The sequence below is a fragment of the Neofelis nebulosa genome, chromosome 8 (assembly GCF_028018385.1).
Source record: "Neofelis nebulosa isolate mNeoNeb1 chromosome 8, mNeoNeb1.pri, whole genome shotgun sequence".
Lineage (NCBI taxonomy): Eukaryota > Metazoa > Chordata > Mammalia > Carnivora > Felidae > Neofelis > Neofelis nebulosa.
This window is the reverse complement of record NC_080789.1, coordinates 114,925,147-114,947,425: the sequence shown is the minus strand read 5'-3', so window position 1 is coordinate 114,947,425 and position 22,279 is coordinate 114,925,147. Positions and strand designations below refer to the sequence as shown.

At 36.0% G+C, this 22,279-nt stretch overlaps 1 protein-coding gene across 4 annotated transcripts in view; it reads right to left on the bottom strand.

The window, feature by feature from the left end:
- Positions 1 to 22,279, bottom strand: part of ZNF438 (zinc finger protein 438) — a 178,606-nt gene that overhangs the window by 26,265 nt on the left and 130,062 nt on the right. For all 4 annotated transcript variants that reach the window (XM_058681550.1, XM_058681551.1, XM_058681552.1 and 1 more), the window contains one exon: positions 5,905 to 5,975. In XM_058681550.1, coding sequence (XP_058537533.1) covers positions 5,905 to 5,944 — 40 coding nt within the window. In that variant the 5' untranslated portion in view covers positions 5,945 to 5,975. The remainder of the gene's footprint in view (positions 1 to 5,904; positions 5,976 to 22,279) is intronic.

The following is a 22,279-nucleotide window of genomic DNA, read 5'->3' as shown; positions in this document are numbered from 1 at the left end:
TGGTACCAAAAATCCAAGAACAGCATTTACACCGCTGGCTAAGATCGAAATGTTTCCATACGAATGTCACATATTTGGAAATAAAACATTTTGGTAATATGTAGGGAATGTCTCCCCCACCCCAATAATGAGGTCACAAAGCATGTTAACCACTAAATGCAAAGCATCAAATTATAGTGGTTCTCCTTGCTACTGTCCATTAAATGTGAGGGCCGAAGAGCTAAACAATTTGCGATAATAGTTGTACTCATAGCTTTACTGAGCTAAGAACTTGGGGTCTCTTGCAAATAATATATTTATTACTTTATTAACTTGACACTGATAATATCAACTTTGCACAAAATTCTTATATTTGAGTTTAATGTTATTGAGTTAAATGTAACTTATTCTGCAAATTATTCTGAGACATAGGTTGTGCTTTAAGAGTTTAAAAGGTGAAAGTGTTCATATACAGTCGATCATTTACAGATTCTGTATGTGCAAATTTGCCAGCTCGCTGCAATTTATTTGCAGCCCTCAAATCCATACTGATGACGTTTCCATGGCCATTTGTGGACATGCACAGGCAGGAAAAAATTGAATCACTTCAAGTGCACATTCTCAGCAGTGGCTGATGCTCTGTCTTGTTTCAGCTCTCCCCTTACAATGAATGACAAGTATCATTTTTGTGGTCTACAGTGTCACGTTTTTCTTATTTTTTTTTTCCTTTTGGTTGGTGATTTCACTGTTTAAAATAGTCCTTAAGCATAGTACTGCTGTGCTGTCCAGTGTTCCTAAGTGTAAGAAGACGACGTGCCTCGCAGAAAAAAATACATGTGTTACATAAGCTTTGTTCAGGCAAGAGTTATAATATTGTGTCTGTGAGTTCAAGGTTAAGGACTCAACATAAAACTATGTTCTGTATCAATAGTTAATGAAAATGTGTTGTGACCAGAAGCTCACAGGAACCTCAATGCTGTGGAGCAAAAATTCAGTATTAGCCAATTCAGTGTTTGTGGTGACGTTATAGAACATGCCAATTGTGAATGATGGGAATCAACTGTACCTTATCTCATTTGGCTATTCTAGAGCAAGAATTAATATCCCCATTTGAAAGATGAAGGGACTGAGGCTCACTGTATTAGCCAAGATCACAGACCTAAAAAGAAGGGGGGAAGGGTAAAAAAGACCTCAATGCTCCAGCTCTTAGTTGAGAATTCGGTCTTTCACCAGATTGGGAGGGGAGAAAGAGGGGGAGAAGGAAAGAAAAGACAAAAATGGGACAGGAGCTTAAGAAGCAGCTTTAATACCATGTTGGAATGAGTCAAACTTTAGTTAGATAATAAGATAATAAACCATTTTTAGGCTAAACCCTCATAAAAAGAAAACTGTTCTGATAGGCTGTAAGCTTTACTGAAATGGAGCCGTAACAGTAGAGTTTAGTTTGGGTTTCCTTTCTCCCCCTGTGCTCTTTGCTCATGGCCTCTCCAAAGGCAATAAATATTTGTTAAATGAACACACAGACTTGGAAACTCCACCCTGGTGTCTCATCAAGAAGCAAGGATTAAAATGTTTTCACAGCATCTAAGTCATAGATGAAATTGAGTTTAAAGCATTTTCCACAAAATTTAATGTATATATGAGAAGCCACTACATGCCAAAGTGCTTTCAAGACTGCCAAAGACAAAAAATTCATCAAGAAGTTTATGAAGTACTAGGAGCTTAAAATAAGATCATTTTTCTAAACTTAAAAGAAATATGAATATTCACTAGTTTCCCCAAGTGTTCCTTGAGTTCTAACATGCTACATTCACTAATACCAGAATGTTTATGTCTGGCTGCACATATATATTTTTAAGTCTTTATATTTTTATAATTATTTTTAAAGTATTTTATTAAACTCAGAAAATCCAGGGTTGTTTTTTATTTTCAGATCCAAATCTCAATTCACATGATACATAGTAATGGCTATGACTGCAGTTAAATACTGTACAGATTTTGAAAATTAGTAGGGGTTGACAGTGTGTATTTAACTAACTGTAGTAGTTCCAAAGGGGGTCATTAAGACCCTCTTGCCTAAAGCATCTGCTGTGTTCTCACCCCCCTTTACTAATAGTCTCATTGAATAAAAATAGCACTCACAATTTGAAAATTATCTTTAAACAATGCAAATGTGTTAAGACAGAGCTGAGAAAAGTGTTAGAAGACCCGTATAAGAAGACCTTTCTACTTGCAGCAGACTTGCCTAGTAAATGGCAAAACCGAATTGTGAAGCTGGCAGATAACTAAGAATTTTGAATGACTCCAGTAAAACTGACCCTCCCTGGGCTTAAATGAAGACTCTTCCCTGTCCAATGAACAGCAGGACTTGTTTTAACTAAACTATATGGAGACTTAAAATTCATCCTGCCTTCTCCAAGGTGCAAACTTCAATCCTTAATTGGCATCACCACAGTGAACTTCTTTATAGTACGTAGCAAACATAGACTGTCCCTGTGACAGAACCATTTGGCAAAGCTGCACATCTGTGTGAGGTTCCTTATCTGGCAAGTAAGTAAATTCCTGTGAATTTTCAGTCACTGTAGTGGTTTTGTCTGTCAACAAATTTAAAGTAGAAGTTACCAACAACCGTAGATGGCCTTTTCCTGTTGTTTTTGTGCCTTTTTTTTCAAAGACATGGTTTATTATTTGCTACAATTTGCTATTTTCTACACAAAATACCTGCCCTTATACTTCTATTATCTTATTGTTGGAAATATCAAAAAGATATTTCTATTATTTTATCACTTGAAAATATCAAACAAAAAACCAGAAAGTTACGGGAAAATCATAAATCTTATCCCCAAATCCTGAAAGTATGAAAAGATAGAAAATTCTAATGAACTTCTGGAGATTCTATAATACCTTCACACAGGAATAATGATGACACTAAATTATAATGGAAAAGCTTTTAATACAGTACAAATTATCATTAGAGTAACACTACAATATTAAATCTCTTTATCCAAAATTAGAAAACATTTAAATAGAAGGCACTAGAATTTCTAATTAGTTTCCTCTAGTTTTTCCCAACTTTAAACCTATATCCTTTGACCCCTAAATTCCACGTGGTTGTCTTCTACACATGTGTTAACGTCCTGCACAAATATCATCCCTTCTGTTGTGTTTCCTGACCAAAATGTCAGCCTCAAAACTTCTGGCCTACCCAAGTATCCCTTCCTCCATGTTCTCAAGTATGTCATACTCACTTCCAGTACATCATCTGTCACGCGTTATTCTAGTTAATTATATACATGTCTGCTCTTCTAATAGGATTTTGTGTTTTGTAAAAGCACAGGATGTCTGATTTATTTTGGATCTCTCCGATCTTTAGGATCTGACATAGCTCCTCGTTAAGTATTACACTGGTGATCATTAAAGCTGCTTCCACCACTGAAATGATAGGAGATAGTACGTGATACGTTGGATTTTCTTAAGCCCCACAACTCTGCTGGTAACATTCTACCCCAAACTTCATACATTAGTATGTATATGTGCATGTGTGTTTACAAGTCTGAAATTTAAAAGTATCATACCTTATAGGTAGCCATCTATGGTGTGTTAAATAAAGTACTCAGCATTTAATTAATGACATGTGCCCAACACATTCCTCATGTCACATAATGGATTATACTTGATGACAGAAATAAAAACTAGCATGTTTGATCAGAGAAGAAAAAGAGGGATCATCTAAAAACAGAATTAGAAATATTCTTTATAGATTTACAGTGTGACACAGGGGACAAATAGTGAGTTTTGGATTTTGATAGATCTGGGTTCAAATCTTAGCTCAGTCACTTAACTGACTGGTGATCTTGGTAAAAGTAACCAATCTCCCTGAACCTTTAGATTAAAGATTATACCTAATTTAGGGTAGGATTAGATAAAACAAAGGATGTAAAGTTGTGGGTAGAGTGACTATTACCCTGGAGGCACTTGATTAATTGAGCTCTTTTCATTATTCTTTTTTTCTGTTAAATTCTGGGTTGGAGGCTTAAGCATCTTTGGTCCCAGAAAAGACTGACCAAGTACTTACTAGAGCTACTGAACTCCTAGCTAGGCTTGAAGGGTCTTATTTTCTGGCCAAGTCCATGGCGGTATAACTATGCTTAGGCAACAGCTCGAGAGGTAGACAAAACAAACAAAACAAGCCTTGATGAGAAACAAAGTAGGCAGGAGGTGTGCGTGGTGACATGTTTTACTGCCCTGTATCAGCCAGAAACCAAGCAGCTTGTTGCTTAGATATTCACACACACTTACAACCTTTTAGAGATGGAAAAGAATGTCTAGTAATCCTGGATTTACTAACAGGGAAACTGAGGTTTAGGGATAAAATAACCAGTCTGAATTTCCACAGTTGGTTGGCAGCAGATGAGGGAAAGGAGGGCAGCTGTTTTGACATTTGGCCCAGCGTTCTTCCTCATAAGCAGTCGCACATCTTGCTGAGATGAAGAAGGTGATACCAACTGGGACACTAAATTTCCAAACCCTTGATCAGCTACCTACCACTGCAGAAATCTTCCAAAGGATATAAACCAGAAAACATTCACAGGAAATGCACACATTTTATTTCTGGTTAGGATTGCTCTCGTCTCTCTCATCCCATGTCCTTTCGTACCCTCATGTTTGTGGACGGATCTTGTGTGAGTTTCAGACAATCTTACCATCCCTGTGGCCAAATGTCTGGATGAGAACTAAGCCAGAAGTCTGCCCCATGTTTACGTCCCTTGGGTCACCTTGGATCATGCGTGGCCTTTTACGGCCGGTAGGCACCAGAAGCAGGAGGCAGCCATGTTCCTCCCACTGCATCAGCCTCCACACATACAGGGAGACCAGGTATCAAAAACAACGATGAAGAGCCCACTATGTAATTTGGAATATGCTGGGTGATTTATATATATTTCTCCTTTAATCTCTATATGACCTAGAAGGTAGTACTTACTATGTTCACTTTAAAGATTCATAGATGAGAAAGCTGAGGTCAAGTGATGCACCTAAGACATGCAAATCAGTGGTAGACCTGAGTGTCAAAACCAGACTCAGTGCTCTTAACAGTTATGACACTGTCTTTCCTTTGGGTAAAGAGATCAAGGAGTGTCTGCTTCTGTTAAGGGTTCTCTATAGCAAATTCCCTCCATTGGCTAAGTTATTTCTCTTCCATGAAGGAAGCCTAATTTTGTATCATTGAAGACATTATTTTTCTCACAAACATATCAAAACTTCTCTTCTGTGTAGAAGAGAGCATGTAGGGGCAGGTGAAAGACTTGAATTCTTCCTAAAGGTTGGAATTTGCCCTTTACAGTGCAGAAAATTTAACTGCTCTTCATTCAGAAAAGACTCTATCTCCACCTGTAAACTGCTTTTCTGAAAACTCCAGGAGCTCTTCTTAAAAAACCACGATTTTCTTTTTTATAAATCATACGGGGCTGGGGAATGGTTTTTCGTATGTTTCTTTTGAAATGACTATGGGAAAAAACAAGTCAAATATCCCCTCCCTCTACATATCTGTTGTATGTGCATGTGTATAAGAATATATATATATATATATAGTCTTCTAAGACACATGTGATTCAGCTTCACCAAAGCCAATACTCCATAGTTTCATTTGACATCTACTGGTACCAGCTATGTGCCAGCTAATAGGCTGGGTTCTGAGTTTTGTGTGGGTTGAGATGACCTGCTCTCAAGTTCTCAGTCAAGGATACATGTCCTTTTATACACTTAAGTAATTCAACAAAGGAAATCAACTTTCTTATATAATTAGGATTTTGTTCCTAGTTCCTGGAAATAAATTACCTCTGGTCAGAGGACAGTGGCATTGAATATATCAATTAAAACTGTTTATAACATACACATGACCATTTTCCTCAGCATGGTTCATCTTACCTTGTTGATCTTTTGGTGGTATTGATAAAAAATTCTGCATTATGATGTTTTTGACTTGAATAACAATGTCCCTAAAAAATAACCAAACACAAATAATGATTAGAAAACAATTCAGATGCCTTGTTCATACACATGAAGAATATAAATTATAAGCTCTTTAAAAATTCTTCCAATTTATAATTGTAAGAGTAATAAGAAATGGACTGAACTATTAAGAAACTAATGCTTTTATTTCCTTCTCATTTTTATACAGGCAGGATTTTACTGAATGTACTAGTATGGGCTTAGAGAGGGAAGCAATGACACCACGAGAGAGGAATTATATCAGCATCTCTGCCCAATGAAGGCCAGGGAAATGTGAAAGTTGGCAAAATTAAGATTCCCTGAAAATGCTCTGCCAGATAATTATGTTTCGTATACTCTACTTAAGAAGAAATAACTAAAATGTTTAACAATATAGGTAAAGGTAGTATAGTTGTAATATACTCATTTGATGACATATAATTCAGACACTAAGATACAATTATGGAGATTATGTAGCACAATGGAAAATGCACTGAGTGAACACCCTAAATGACATATACTGTAGGATTACAACTATATAAAAAACAAAAGTATTGCAAAATGCATGGCAGGCAATATGTTAAGATATGTTTTGGCAACGTGTTTGTTGAGGCATTACATTGTTTTTGCCTTTAACTGAGCTATTTTCCAACCTGTCTATAATGCAAGATATTTCCAAATAGTCTACAATATATACTCACACTATTTGAATATAAAAATAAGGCAATTAAATACATTGAAAAAAACATGGGTAAATATCTTCTAAGCCATCAAACACAAAAGTGTTTCTAGCATGACACCAAAGACAGAAGCCATGAAGGTAAAGACACGAATTTTTCTATTCAGAATTTTAAATGCTTTTAAATAGAAAATTAGCCAAAATTAAAAGGCATGACATTTGCTATAGCCAAGACTGAGTAACCGAGACCAGATTTGTCCTCCTGCCTGAAACAACCAAAAATATAGACAAAATATACGAAACAGTATTTCAAAACACTGGACACCAGATCACAAAAGACTGATGTCCTGGGAAACAGGAAACAAATGAGACGAGCAATGTTGTAGGAAGGGAGAACCCTGTGGAGAGTCCCAGAGTAATGGGGAAAAAAGCTCTAGAAAGAAAAAGAGAAACAGCAATAAAGAGGGTCTCCATCAAGTATTTGCTCATGTACTGCTCAGCACATGCAAGTGAAGAAACTACCTTTCATCATGAGAAGATCCAAGCTGCTCAACACTCACAGTGGGGCAGGAATATTGCCTATTCCCACCAGCCAGACTGAAAACACCCCTAATTCACAGGACATCAAGTAGAGCACAAAGAGGGGTCTTGCCTTAGTAAAGGGAAATAGTTTAATTAAGCCCTACACGAAGCATTTCTCTGGTTTCTTTTGTTTGTTTGAGAGAGAGGGGGGAGAGAGAGAGAGAGCTCATATGTGTGAGCACATGCAAGGGGGGTGGGGACAGAAGGAGAGGGAGAGAGAGGAACCTTAAGCAGGCTCCATGCCCAGTGCTGAGACCCACGTGGAGCCCACCATGGAGCTCAATCTCACGACTGTGAGAACATGACCTGAACTGAAATCAAGAGTTGGATGCTTAACCAACTGAGCCACCCATGCACCCCTTCTGGTTTCATATAACAAATCTTAAAGCAAGAGTGAAAAGGAACAAGCTATTTCCAAGTGTCTTAACTGTGCATTTAGAACAAAACTCAAGAATTATTTACAGACCTACAAAAATATCCATCACGCAACAAGGTAAAATTCATAATATCTAACATCTAATTAAAAATTAAGCATGCAAAGAGGCAGGAAAACATGAGCCATAATGCAGAAAATAATCAAACTGACCCTGAACTGACACAGCTATTAGAATTAGTGGTCAAAGTTCAAACTGTAATTAAGTAATAACTATTTCATATGTTCAAAAAGTTAAATATAGACAGGAAAGATATTAAAAAGACCCACATAAAATTTCCAGAGATGAAAACTATAATATACAAAATGAAAATACACCAACCAGATGGGATTAATAGCACATTAGCCATGTCAAAAAAAAAAAAAAGTTAGCAAACTTGAAGGCACAGTAATAGAGATTTTCTAAAATGAAACTCAGAAGGCGAGAGTAAAAAAAGAAAAGAGAAGAAAAGGAGAAATGGTTAGCCAGCAACAGGACAACTTCAAGCAGCCTAAATATATCAGTAATTGGAGAGGTGAAAGATGGAAAGACAAAAAAAAAAAAAAATCATTTTAGAAATAATGGCAGAAAATTTTCCAAATTTGAGTAAAGCTATAAACACACAGATCTAAAAAGCTCAAAAACCTGGAGCACAAAAACCCATGAAAACTATACCAAAGAATATTATGACCAAGTTGCTCAAAAATAGTGGGAAAAAAAAAGTTTTTTAAAGGCATTCCCAACATATCTTATGTATAGAGGACTTCTTGTTGGAAACAATGCAAGTGAGAAGACAGTGGAGCAGCATCTTTAAATACTGTAAGAAAAAAACCCTGTAATCTAGAATTCTATGTTCAGAGACAGTATCTTTAAAAAAATAAAGGAGAAATGAAGGATTTTTTTGTAAATACAAAAGCTGAAAGAATTCATTACAGGTCCACTACACTATAAAAATGCTAAACAATATCTTTTAGGCAGAAAGAATAAAACACTAGATTAGGGTATGGGTTTATATATAGGAAGGAAAAATACTAGAAATGGGAACTACATGGTAAGCATACAAGGCTTTTTTTCCTTAATATTTAAATCTCCTAAAAATATAACTATTTAAATAAAAATAATTAAGAATGCAATGTGGGGTTTATAACGTATGTAAAAATGATATATGGTAACAATATGACCAAAATTGAGAGGGGAGTAATATAAGTATATAATTTTAAGTTTCTTATATTATCAGTGAAGTGGTATAATATCACTGGGAGGTAGATTATGGTAAGTTAAACATATATATTATACATCTGAAAGCAATACCTAAAGTCGCTAAACAAAGAATTTTAGAGACAAAGCCAACAATACAAAAATGGAATCATAAAAATATTCAGTTTTTCAAGGGAAAATGAAAAAAGAATAAAACAGATGGGAAAAACACAAAAAAATGAGCAAGATGATAGATTAAAATCTAATCATATCAATAATAATATTAAATACAAATGATCTAACTATCATAATAAAAGATAATGCTTGGATAAATATGCAAGGTTCAACTATATGTTGCCTGTAAGAAAGGCACTTTAAATATGGGGATACAAATAGATTATAATTAAAAGAATGTAAAAAGATATATCATGCTAGTACAAGACAAAAGAAAGGTAGAATGGCTATATTAGTGTCAGAAAAAGTAGATTACAGAGCAATGAATGTTAGCAGGCATAAGGAAGATCATTTCATAATTATAAAAGGTCAACTCATCAAAAAGAGACAATAATGTCAAATGTTTATATCCCAAATAACTGAGCTTCAAAATACATAAGGCAAAAACTGACAGAGCTTCAAGGAGAAATATGCAATAATTTATAATCAATAATAAGAGACAGAAAATCACTAAAGATATTAGAGGTCAATTTGACCTAACTGACATTTATAAAATATTTCACCCAACATAACAGAATACACATTGTTTTCAAAGCACATGAAATATTTATCAAGACAGACTATATTCTGGGCCATAAAAACAAGTCTCAATATACTTAAGAGGATTCAAGTCATATAATGTATGTATAATATGCTCTCTGACCACAATGGAATTAAAGTAGAAAGCAAAACAAATAAAGAAAACCCACAAATACTACCTGAAAAATTTCCAAATATTTGTTCATTAAATCACATACATATAAATAACCTATGGGTTCAAAGAAGAAATCAAAATGAAAATTATAGTCTTTTGAACTGAGTGAAATGCAAATACAACATATCAAAAAGCAATACATAGGGAGAAATTGAGACTACTAAGCATCTCTTTGAGTAAATAAAGTAGATCTCAAGTCAATGGCCTCAGTTTCTACCTTAAAAACCAGAAAAAACAAATTTAACCCAAAGTGTAAAAAAAGAAGTAAGAGATTGGAGAGGAAAAAAGGAGAGGAAATAAGTGAAATGAACAACAGAAAAATAGATAAAAATAATTAAATAAAAAGCAGATTTTTTTGACAATATCAATAAATTTGATAAACCTTTAGCTTAATTCATCAGAAGAAAGAAGACACAAATGACCAATATCAGGAATGAGAGGTGACATCACTACAGACACTAATGCTATTAAAAATAGGGATTACAAACAACATTTTGGCAATAAATTTGATAAATTTAAATAAAATGAACAAATTCCCTGAAAGACACAAACTATCAAAGCTCACTGAAGAAGTGAGCCTTAAAATCATAAGAGACTCTTAAATACAGAGAACAAACTGAGGGTTGATGGGGTTGGGGTAGGGAGGTGGGTTAAATGGGTGATGGACATTAAGGAGGGCACTTGTTGGGATGAGTACTGGGTGTTATATGTAAGTGATGAGTCATTGGGTTCTACTCCTGTTGCCAAGACTATACTGTGTGTTAACTAACTTGAGAATAAAAAATAAAGAAATAAAAATAAAAGAAATAAAAAAAAGAAGTGAGACTTATTATATTTTCAAAGAATTGAATTTTTAGTTAAAAATGTTTCCTCAAAGAAAATACCAGTCCCAAATAGTTGCTTTGATGAAATCTACTGAATAAAGAAGCAATAACACCAATTATATACAAATATTCTCAGAAAATTGAAAATGAGGGAATTCTAACAATGTAATTCTATGAGGCCAATATTATACAGATACTAAAACCAGATAAAAAGCCAATAGAAGGAAAGAAACCTCCAGACCAACACCCCCAATAACATAAAAGCAAAAAGTATAAGCAAAATTTTAGACCAAAGGCACTACAAAAAGAGAAAACTACAGGCCAATATCCCTGATGAACACAGATTCAATAATTCTCAACAAAATACTAGCAAACCAAATTCAACAATACATTAAAAAATTATTCACCACAATCATGTAAGATGTATTCCAGGGATGCAAGGGTCATTCAATATTTGCAAACCAATCAATGTAATTCCTCACATTAACAAGAGATAGGATAAAAACCACATTAATATCTCAATAGATGCAGAAAAAGCATTTGACAAGATACCACATCCATTCATGATAAAAAGCCCTCAACAAAGTCAATTTAGAGGGAATGTCCTTCAACATAACAAAGGCCATATATGAAAAACCCACACCTACACATCATACTCAATGGTGAAAACCTGAGAGCTTTTCCACAAAGATCAGGATCAAGTCAAGGATGTCCACTCTTAACATGTTTATTCAACATAGTACTGGAAGTCCTAGCTGCAGCTGTTAGATAAGAAAAAGAAATAGCAGACATCCAAATTGGTAAGGAATAAGTCAAACTTTCCTTATTTGCAGATGACATAATACGATGTATAGAATATCCTAAAGACTCCACTATTACAACTAATAAATGAATTCAGGAAAGTTGCAGGACACAAAATCAATATACAGAAATCTGTTGTATTTCTATACACTAATAATGAAGTAGAAGAAAGAGAACTTGAGAAAACAATCTATTTACAATTGCACCAAAAAGAACAAAACACCTAGGAATAAATTTAACCAAGGAGTTGAAAGACCTATAAAACTTACCTGAACACTATAAAACTTAACTGATGAAAGATATTAAAGACAACACAAACAAATGAGAAGATATTCCATGCTCATGAACTGGAAGAATTAATATTACTGAAATCTTCATAATACTCAAAGTAATTACAGATTCAATGCAATCCCCATCAAAATACCAACAGCATTTTTCACACAATTAGAACAAATAATGCTAAAGTTTGTATGGAACCACAAAATATTCCAAAGAGCCAAAGCAATCTTGAGAAAGAACAAAGGTAGAGGCATCACAATTCCAGATTTCAAACTATACTACAAAGCTGTGGTAATCAAAACAGTACGGCAGCATCACAAAAACAGGCACACAGATCAGCAGAATAGAACAGAGGCCCAGAAAAACCCCCACAATTATATGGTCATTTACTCTATAACAAAGGAGGCAGGAAAATACAATGGGGAAAAGGCTGTTTTTTCAATTAATAATGTTGGAAAAACTGGACAGCTACATGCAAAAGACTGAAACTGGGTCGGGTTCTTACACCATACAAAAAACAAACAAACAAACAACAAAAAAAAAAACAACAAAACTCAAAATGGATTAAAGACCTAAATGTGAAACCATAAAACTCCTAGAAGAAAACATGGGTAATAATTCTTTGACATCAGCCTTAGCAACATTTTTTTCCTCAGGCAAGGGAAACAAAGGCAAAAATGAACAATTGGGACTACACCAAAATTGTGCTTTTTGCACAGCAAAAGAAACCAACAAAACAAGGCAACGTACTTAATGGAGAGTGATATTCACATGGAGACTCTAAGGGGTATTTTTGCAATATGCATACTAAGCCTTAAAGCTCGGCATTCCTTTTGATTCTGACCTTTCTTCCACTTCAGAAAGTCATCATGATAATGTGCAAAGCTATATTGCCATCCATCTTCATTATCATCATTTTTATTACCTTTTTAGAATTCTTTAGGGTGCCATACACACCAAATGTAAAACCTCTAAGTAAATTAGGATACATTTTTACAATAAAACTATTACAAACAATGCTTCTTAAAATACTAAAAATATTAAAAATGCTTATCATACATTTTTGTATGAAAGGGGTTGGTTGCAGAGAGGTATGGTTCAATATTTCTCCCCCATATATGCATGAGAAAGCTACTAAATATTAAAAGGGGTTATTTCTGAGTGGGGATTAATTGCTATTTACTTTCCTTTTTATGTTTATGGATATCTAAGTTTCCCTAGTGAATAAATAGTATCTTTGCTATCAGAAAAAAAAAGAAAAAAAGAAAAAAAAGTCTTTATATTATTGCTCTGGAACGCTATATATGGAATGCCATTAAAATAATTTTACCTGTACCCCCAATATTTTGGCAGTTGAAGTCGAAAATTTGCTCAAATGGAGTCTAATGCCTTCCTCTGCCACATAAACATAAAGTACTGCTGTCTTTAATTCTCTACTTTAATTATAGTAAATGAATAAATTATGTAATAAATATGCCTAATGCTAAGTGAAGAAAACTTATGAATAATCATAATCTTGCATCTTCTGATTAGAAATAAAAGTGCATTACAAAAATGTGCTAGAGGAAAAGTTGCATTAAAAATACACAGGACCTAACAGTATTTTTCAAATACCATACAAGCAAAGTCAATATGCATCTTTACTCCAGGTACCCTGATACAGCACTAGCAGGCAGTGTGTCCTTCACAGTATATACACTCTCTGATAATTATAACCTAGCTTTCTTTTTAATAATTTTTTTTTACTGCTTATTTATTTGTGTGTGTGTGTGAGAGAGAGAGAGAGAGACAGAGACAGAGCGTGAGCAGGAGAGGGGCAGAGAGAGAGGAAGACACAGAATCCAAAGCAATAAGCTGACTTTTCTTATTTGAATGCCAAAAAACATTAAGCAGAAAAATCTATCTGAAAGGGAAAAAAATGAATGCAAACAGTGAATGCCATAAATTATAGCATGACTTAATACAATATGCCTTATAAATCACTCACATGATTACTTTTAATTTTAGTTAATACGTCATATTTAAAGAGTTGATTAAAAATGAAAATTAGGTGAATTGGTTACTTGAGAAGTGACAGCTTGATGGTTCTGGAAATGGAAATCTCCCATTTATTCCTAGTTGAGGGAACCTAAGGCAGATAGCACCTGGTCTTTGTTATGCTACCTTGTCTTAAAAATAAATTTAGACAAAGAACCTTACAGAAAAAGTAAAAATCATTTACTCCATGCTCAACAAGCTTATTAACATTAACGCATGGTGTGAATGTGTGTTTCAGTGCATTCTCCTTTGTGTGTATATGGGCACCAAACAGAGCGGCAATGTGGATGTTCATCTAGATAATTATTTCTAGGGAGCTATTTCCCAGAGAATAAACATGTCATACATCACCTGCCTGATACAGTGTCATTCAGATAAATGCCATAATATAATAAATTTGGCCAGGAGAACTTGAAATATGAAAATATTTTATTTTTTTTTTTTTTAATTTTTTTTTTCAACGTTTTTTATTTATTTTTGGGACAGAGAGAGACAAAGCATGAACGGGGGAGGGGCAGAGAGAGAGGGAGACACAGAATCGGAAACAGGCTCCAGGCTCCGAGCCATCAGCCCAGAGCCTGACGCGGGGCTCGAACTCAAGGACCACGAGATCGTGACCTGGCTGAAGTCGGACGCTTAACCGACTGCGCCACCCAGGCGCCCCTAAATATGAAAATATTTTAAAAGGTAATAAAGTCTTGGGTACCTCACCATTGGTAACTATAACAGGCTCCTCTTTGTATGTTAAAATAATGTGAATTGGGTAGCTGCTTGCCTCTCAGGCCTTCCTCTACTTCTGATTCCACCGTGACTTTTGATTTTCAAGTACTGGACAGTGACGACTGCACAGGTTTTAGGTTTGAGGCTAGAACCAGAGTTGGTGAATCCACAGATGACAACTTCACCTACCCTTTCTACACTGTAACTCTTCTGCACTGAGTGCTTACTGTATGCTGGTAAGTTAATTCACACATCTCTCTTATCCTCACATGAGCATCAGCAGTTGTCATCTTTCAAGTCAAGAAACTGAGGCTCAAAGAAATTAAGTAACACATGCAACATCATTAGGATGACCCAACTTAATTTCCCCAGGTGTGTCTGATTCCTAAATTCATAGACACGCTCATGCTCTCCTCCATGCAGACTCTCCCTCCCTCTCCACCCTCCCTTCCTTTTTTTCTTCTAAATATGAAATTTATTGTCAAATTGGTTTCCATACAACACCCAGTGCTCATTCCAACAGGTGCCCTCCTCAATAGCCATTACCCACCCCCCCCTCCCTCCCACCCCCCATCAACCCTCAGTTTGTTCTGTTTTTAAGAGTCTCTTATATTTTGGCTCCCTCCCTCTCTAACCTCTTTTTTTTCCTTCCCCTCCCCCATGGTCTTATGTTAAGTTTCTCAGGATCCACATAAGAGTGAAAACATATGGTACTGTCTTTCTCTGTATGGCTTATTTCACTTAGCATCACACTCTCCAGTTCCATCCACGTTGCTACAAAGGGCCATATTTCATTCTTTCTCATTTCCACGTAGTATTCCATTGTGCATATAAACCACAATTTCTGTATCCATTCATCAGTTGATGGACATTTAGGCTCTTTCCATTATTTGGCTATTGTTGAAAGTGCTGCTATAAACATTGGGGTACAAGTGCCCCTATGCATCAGTACTTCTGTATCCCTTGGGTAAATTCCTAGCAGTACTATTGCTGGGTCATAGGGTAGGTCTATTTTTAATTTTTTGAGGAACCTCCACACTGTTTTCCAGAGCGGCTGCACCAGTTTGCATTCGCACCAACAGTGCAAGAGCATTCCTGTTTCTCCACATCCTCGCCAGCATCTATAGTCTCATGCCCACACACACACACACACACACACACACACAATAGGGTCGACCAGGTCAATGGAAATACTACATAGAATGCTTTTGTCCTGGACACTAGAATTGAAGGAAAATCAGTGAAACAAAGAAGAACTTCCTCATGATTAATGACATTCAGCCATGGAACCTATTCCAGAACATGCTACATGACATATTTAAACTCTGTCACTGAAAAAGTTGAGGAAGAAGCTGACTGATGCTTTTTTTTTAATCAGACCTAAGAATACATAATGTACACATTAGGAACGTGGCAGGAAAGGACTGAGATAGGTTGTGTGACCTCAGACAATGTATAACTGAAAAAGCCAACTTTCTTATGTATTAAGGAACTGAAAATGGTCATGACACAGAGGAGGAGAAAAAGGAACTGCTTGAATGAACTTATAATTGTGAGGTATTCAATGCTGCTCTTGTCCTTTATATACTTAGGTATTGTTTGAAAAAATTTAATGCACTTGTGGATGAATTTTCCTAGCTTGTTTTAAGTAATTTCATGCGGCCATTATATTTCACTATTTTTTTTTTTTTTACTTTTCAAATCAACTTAATTGAGGTATAATTTATATACAACAAACATATACATAAACATAAACGCCACTGTAGTATTACATTCTTGCTTCATATTAGGGGCCTGGCTGGCAGGACCAAGTGCCCATTTCAGGGCTAGCTAATCCTGGAGATGGCAAACAACTCTGCTGTGAACACACCTTCCATATACAAAGTCCACATCCCCAACCACCTCCATTATCTTGCTGTCACATAACTTGCCCATAATTTCCCAGGTCTAAATCACCCCAGGGCCAGGTGCTAGAGGACTAGGACCATCCTAAAGCCTGGAGCTACTGAAATCATTCAAATTAGCCAATCCTAACTGTTTACCTTGCCCTGCCTTGTCTTTCCCAGGAAAACCACAATAAAGGCTCCAGGCCATGCTTTCTCATAGCTCCTTCTGCCTCCTGACCAATGCCAGAACTTCCCAATGTGGCCACCTTGGATGGCATGCCCCTCCTCTTAAGGGACTATAAGTAATACATTCTTCTTTCAAAGGCAGTTTTCTCTGTTTTACACATCATACCATACTTGAAACAGATCCTAGACATATTTTAAGAAAATATAAAATATTAATATCACTTCAGAAAGTTCCCTCATTACCTGAAGAAGTTCCCTTGTGCTCGCTACCGTCAACCCCACCCCTCATTACAGGGCCCGGGCAATCATTGATGCTTTCTGTCACTATAAATTAGCTTTGCCTGTTCTAGAATTTCATATTATTTCATATCAGTCAAACAATACGAATTCTCATGTTGTGTGCATCAAATCATTCCCCTCTCTTGCCGAATGATATTCATGCATCCACTGATGGGCATCTGGGTTGTTGCCAGTTTTGGGCTATCATGAATAAAACCACTATAAATATTCGTGTCCAAGTCTTTATGTAGACATCTCTTTGGTGAAAGCCTAGGAGTGGAATTTCTGGGTGGTATATTAAATGTATGCTTAACTTTATAAGAATTAATTGCTTGTTTTCCAAAGAGGTTTTCATTGATTTAAAAAGCTACCTCTTCTAAACAATGATGGAATTCATGTTTTTTGAGATTTTTACATAAATAAGAGGACCCAAATACCTTAAGGTTCAATTTTGTTAAAATAATATAAGCTTATAGTACATAAATTCTGACTAATAGTAGCATTCATCATTCACTCAGTTGTAATAAAGGCTCTTATCTCTGTCCTATTTTAGAAACAAATAATAAAATTCTCAAATTGGTACTAAAAGATTAGAAAAGCTGAAAGAGGATCTACAGAATATATTTGGATCCATTTAGGAAATTCTTAGTGCTTCATTAATATAATGTATTAATATTTGACAATCTCCTTCCTTCCCTAAATGGCTGCATACTGCTAATGAGTTCAGTAAGAAAGCCCCTCTTTAAATTCAGATATTTCTGAATGTCAGCCACTGACACAGTCAAGTGCTTTACAGAGTCATCCTGGGGAACTAATTTGTTTAAGACCCTCCAAGGCAACTTCTTTTCTACTTGGAATTGGGGAAACTTTGGAAGTACATAGTCCTACATCCCCTAAGTTTTTAGCTGTGTTTTTAACGTGTTCTCGCCAGACGCTCACTATTCTTCCCCAAACCAAACACCCCTAAAAGACTAGAATGACCCTTAATTTTCAGGACCATGTTCCAGCTGAATCTGAATGAATTAAATGCAATGTAATGAGTTAAAAGTGGAAAAGGATCAGCAAACTGAGGAGATGTACATTTTTAACTAAAACTTCTTACTGTGTGACCTTGGAGAAGTCATTTTATCTTATTTCTGTTCCAGTTTCCCCAAATTAGGAAGGGAGAGATAATAATACTTCACTTGTTGGCTGAATAAAACATTAAACTAGGTCTTATGTATTGAAAATACATTGTAAAAAAAAAAACTATTCAAAAAACAGCGTGTTTTGTATGTTAATAAAGGTCTCCAGGATTCTTCCAAAAACTAAGAAATGGTTATTGCTATCTTTGGCATTTCCAAGAAGAAAAAAGGGAATATACCAGATAATACTTCAAAACACAAACAACATCATTTCCAACCATAATATCTAATCATTTACCCTCATAAAGTGCTCGTATACTAGAGTTCCTTCACATGTGCTACACGTACGACTGAACAAGGCAGAATGTTTGGGAGGGCATTTTTCCACCTCAATCAAAATCTGTCCAGGAAAATATGTTCTAGCCTGAGGCCTTCATTTCTTTTCCCTTCACAGGTTTTCTATATAATTTCTTCCAACTCCTGTGGCTCTAACTACAACTCTAAATTTATATTTCTAGTTCCCAGGTTCCAGGGCGAAACGTTCTCTGTTTACTACATATCTCCACTTGGCTACCTGCAGATGAAATGTAGCTCCTGTTTCCTCTAAGGTGTTTTTCAAAGTTATCGCCTCTGCTCCATACCCACTACTGCCTTAGGTCAGGTCTTGCTGCTATTACAACAGCCTCCTAAACTGTCTTCCTACCTCCTGGCTTCCAGGCTTCCATCTTTCCAGCCTATTCTTTGTGATAGAGCTAGAACTATCTTTCTCTTTGTCCTTTATAATGAAAGAATTTCTATTTTATTCAGATTTGTTGAAGTAGAACTGACAGATAAAATTGTATATATTTAGAGTGTACAATACAATGATGTGACATATATATGCTTTGTGAAATGATTACCACAATCAGGTTAATGAACATATCCCATCATCTCACATAGCTACCTGTGTGTGTGTGTGTGTGTGTGTGTGTGTGTGCTGAAAACACTTAAGGTCTACTCTTTTAAGCAAATTTCCAGGAAACCATACAGTATTACTAACTATAGTCACCATGCTGTACATTAGATTTCCCAGAGATGAGCACTTTGAATTCTCAGAGCTGATTCTTCCAGTATTTCTTTTCCGTATCTGTGGATAACATACTTACAACCCTACTTCTTGATTGTTGTTTTAGGCAGTATCTACTTACTGATGTTCCACTGTGGAAAATGAAGATTTATCCCTATTTTTATCTCTCCATCAACAAAACTTTGCTTAATCATTTTTATTTTTATTTTTTTAATGTTTATTTTTGAAAGAGAGAGGCAGAAAGAGAGAGAGAGAGAGAGAGAGCGAGCAGGGGAGGGGCAGAGAGAGAGAGGGAGACACAGAATCCAAAGCAGGCTCCAGGCTCCGAGCTGTCAGCACAGAGACCAACCTGGGGCTTGAACTCACAGACCATGAGATCATGACCTGAGCTGAAGTCAGATGCTTAACTAAGCCACCCAGGTGCCCCACAATTTTTCTGAGTATAGAACTCTAGATTGAAATTTAAAGGTGTTGTTCCACTGTCTTTTGGTTTCCAATGTTGGTGTTAACAAATCCAAAGTTATCTGTGATCGTTTGGATGCAGTCTGTTTTCATTTTTTCTCTATGGAAACAATGTTTAGAAATTTCACAATGAAGTATCTCAGCATATTTTCATCCATATGCCAAATGTTTGGTGGGCCTTTTCAACCTGGGAACCCCTATATTCAGACCCTGGGTTATTCATTTATTTTTTTGAGATTTCCTAATTTACTTTTTTACTTTTCTCTGTTTCCTAACTCCCCTCCCCTTTGGCGCCCCCCCCCCCTTCGCCCCCGGCCCGGAACTACCCTCTCTGGACAGTTATACCTTTTATCCCCCTTTTCCTATGTTTTCTCTCTCATTTTTGCTCTTTCTGGAAAAAAAAAATTATCTTCCAGTGTTTCAACTGAGTTCCAACCATCATCTTTACCCAGTGGTCTGTGAATTTTTATTATTATTTTTTTAAGTAATCTCTAAACCCGATGTGGGGTCAAACTTACAACCCTGAGATCAAGCATCCCATGCTTCACCTACTGAGCCAACCAGGCGCCTCCCATAAATGGTCTTTTTAATGTAAATCTAATCGTGCTTTTCCTAGACCTCAAGCCCTTCAGTGGCTCCCTGTTGTCCACAGGATAAAGCCTGACCTCTTTCACACAGCACATGAAGCCTTCCACACACTGGACTGTGTGGTCATCCCACTACTGTTAAGAGCTGCATCTCTGAAGCTGGCCAAACAGGTTCCCTCATACGCCTCCATGATGCGTCTCTCCCCTATCTTGCTACATACTTCCTACTCAACTTCTTCTTCTACAGTGTCCACCTGGCCAGTTCAAGACATTTTTGTTGATTTATCCATTATCTTCCAACACACATTGGCTCTCTATTAGCAGCAATATCTGTTTAAATCTGTGTGTTTTCCCCTTAATTTTATGAATTTCCTGATGGTAGGGACAATGGCATATTTACCTTGGTATTTCCAGAACCTAGCAGCGACTGGTATATAACAAGGCTTAACAAATGTTTATTGAATGAATAAATGTCAGCAGTCCTATAAAAACAACAGTGCTAGGAATTAATTAACAATACTTCTACGGTTCCATTGAGTGCTTTTCATACCACTTAAATCTTTTAGTTTGCAATAGTAAGTTTCTAAAATTCTAAGTAATATTTTTAATGAATAGTGAAATTTAAAATCTGAGGTAATGTCATTTTAATTTTGCCATTATTACACTTTTCCATAACGTAAAGTGACAGATAATTATCTAAGTTATTTTTTTCAGTAGTAAATTTCCTTTGATCATTGACAGACTGCCTGGTTCTGTTTTCAGAAGGACTGAAACACTACTAAAATGACTTAAAAATTATCTTCAATAACTATTTAAAAAAATGTCCTACTTTCAATTTCTCAAGTACAAGGCTTGGAGCTTTTCAGATAGATCGACACTGTTTTAAGTGTCATCACCTACAGATAACAAGTCCTAGGAAACAATGATTCCCAGCATTATCTATATGTGCAATATGTTGATGCTGTGGCTCTTCTGTTAAAAGGCCTCCGTGCATTTTAGTATATTTGAAAAGATCCAAGTTTTGGCAAGTTTTCACAAACAGGCATCCTTCTATTACTTATTTATTAAAATGTAAAAGATACTGATGTAAGAAAAATATTTGGGTGTTTCTACATCAACTAGAACATCCTTGGAATTTCCCGCCTGGATTCTCAATGCTAAAAGAATGAAGTTGTTCGGCCAGTGAGGTTACCATCATGATGAGGATGAAGTCACTGCATAAAAGTACACCATTTGGTAATAAATGACAGTCATCAGTAAAATAAATACATAAAATAAAGACGGTGTCATTTACACATTCATGATATAGATACGCATTGTGAAACTGTTCATTATTTCACTTTCTTGGATCATTTTCGCTGGCAGTGTTTCAATCAGTTTAGATTTAATTCATTACCTTGAAATAATCACATCTCCACCATTCTTGCTCTTCTCTTGTCTCCATGCAGTGATATAATCATCTTTAAACAAAGCAGGTTGGTAGAAAATTGATATAATTTCAAGATCATTTTGGATTCCTCACATTCTTTTTCTCTCCTAAATCTCACCGGCTGCAAAGCACCATGGAGCTTTGGTTTCGTCACCACACTCTAGCTCTGTCTCCTATGGCTCTTCCCGTCTCACCTCCTTGCAGCCCTGCTAGTAAGGTCCATTTCTGTCTCAGCCCTGCTCCCATCTTTAGCTTTTTCTTCCTTCTCTATGGCGTGTCTGCATTAAGTTAGAATCCCATCAATTAGCTTTACAACGACTGTTTCAATAAAAAAAAGAAAACACATCACTGTTCGATTTCCTGCTAACTTCATCCATATTTTTTATGTTCTTGTGGGTGTGAGCGGCCACTTATATGATTCTCGTGATTTTTCTTTTAAAATAATTCAAACTTTCATCTTTTCCCTGGAGCACTCTCTTCGCAGATTTACCTCTTCAGCATCAGCTAAATTCTTGTTATTCCATGCCCCCGATGGCATTTGTCTAATACTTAGGTTACCATAAAATGATTATCTCCAACATGGAAAAAGCTGAGTAAAAATGAACAAGCCTCCCTCTCATTCTGTAACCCTAATTCCCCTCCTCAGATGCAACAACTCTTTGCATCTATGTGGGTCTCCTTTCAGAAACAGTCTGTGTATATACAAGCTAACATGTGTAGAAATACATTTTACCCCTCTTTCTCCCCTCTCCAAATCAGAGCAGATTATACGTGCTACTCTTTTTACACTTCATATGTTTTCAAGAGCTCTCCATATCAGCACTTACGGATCC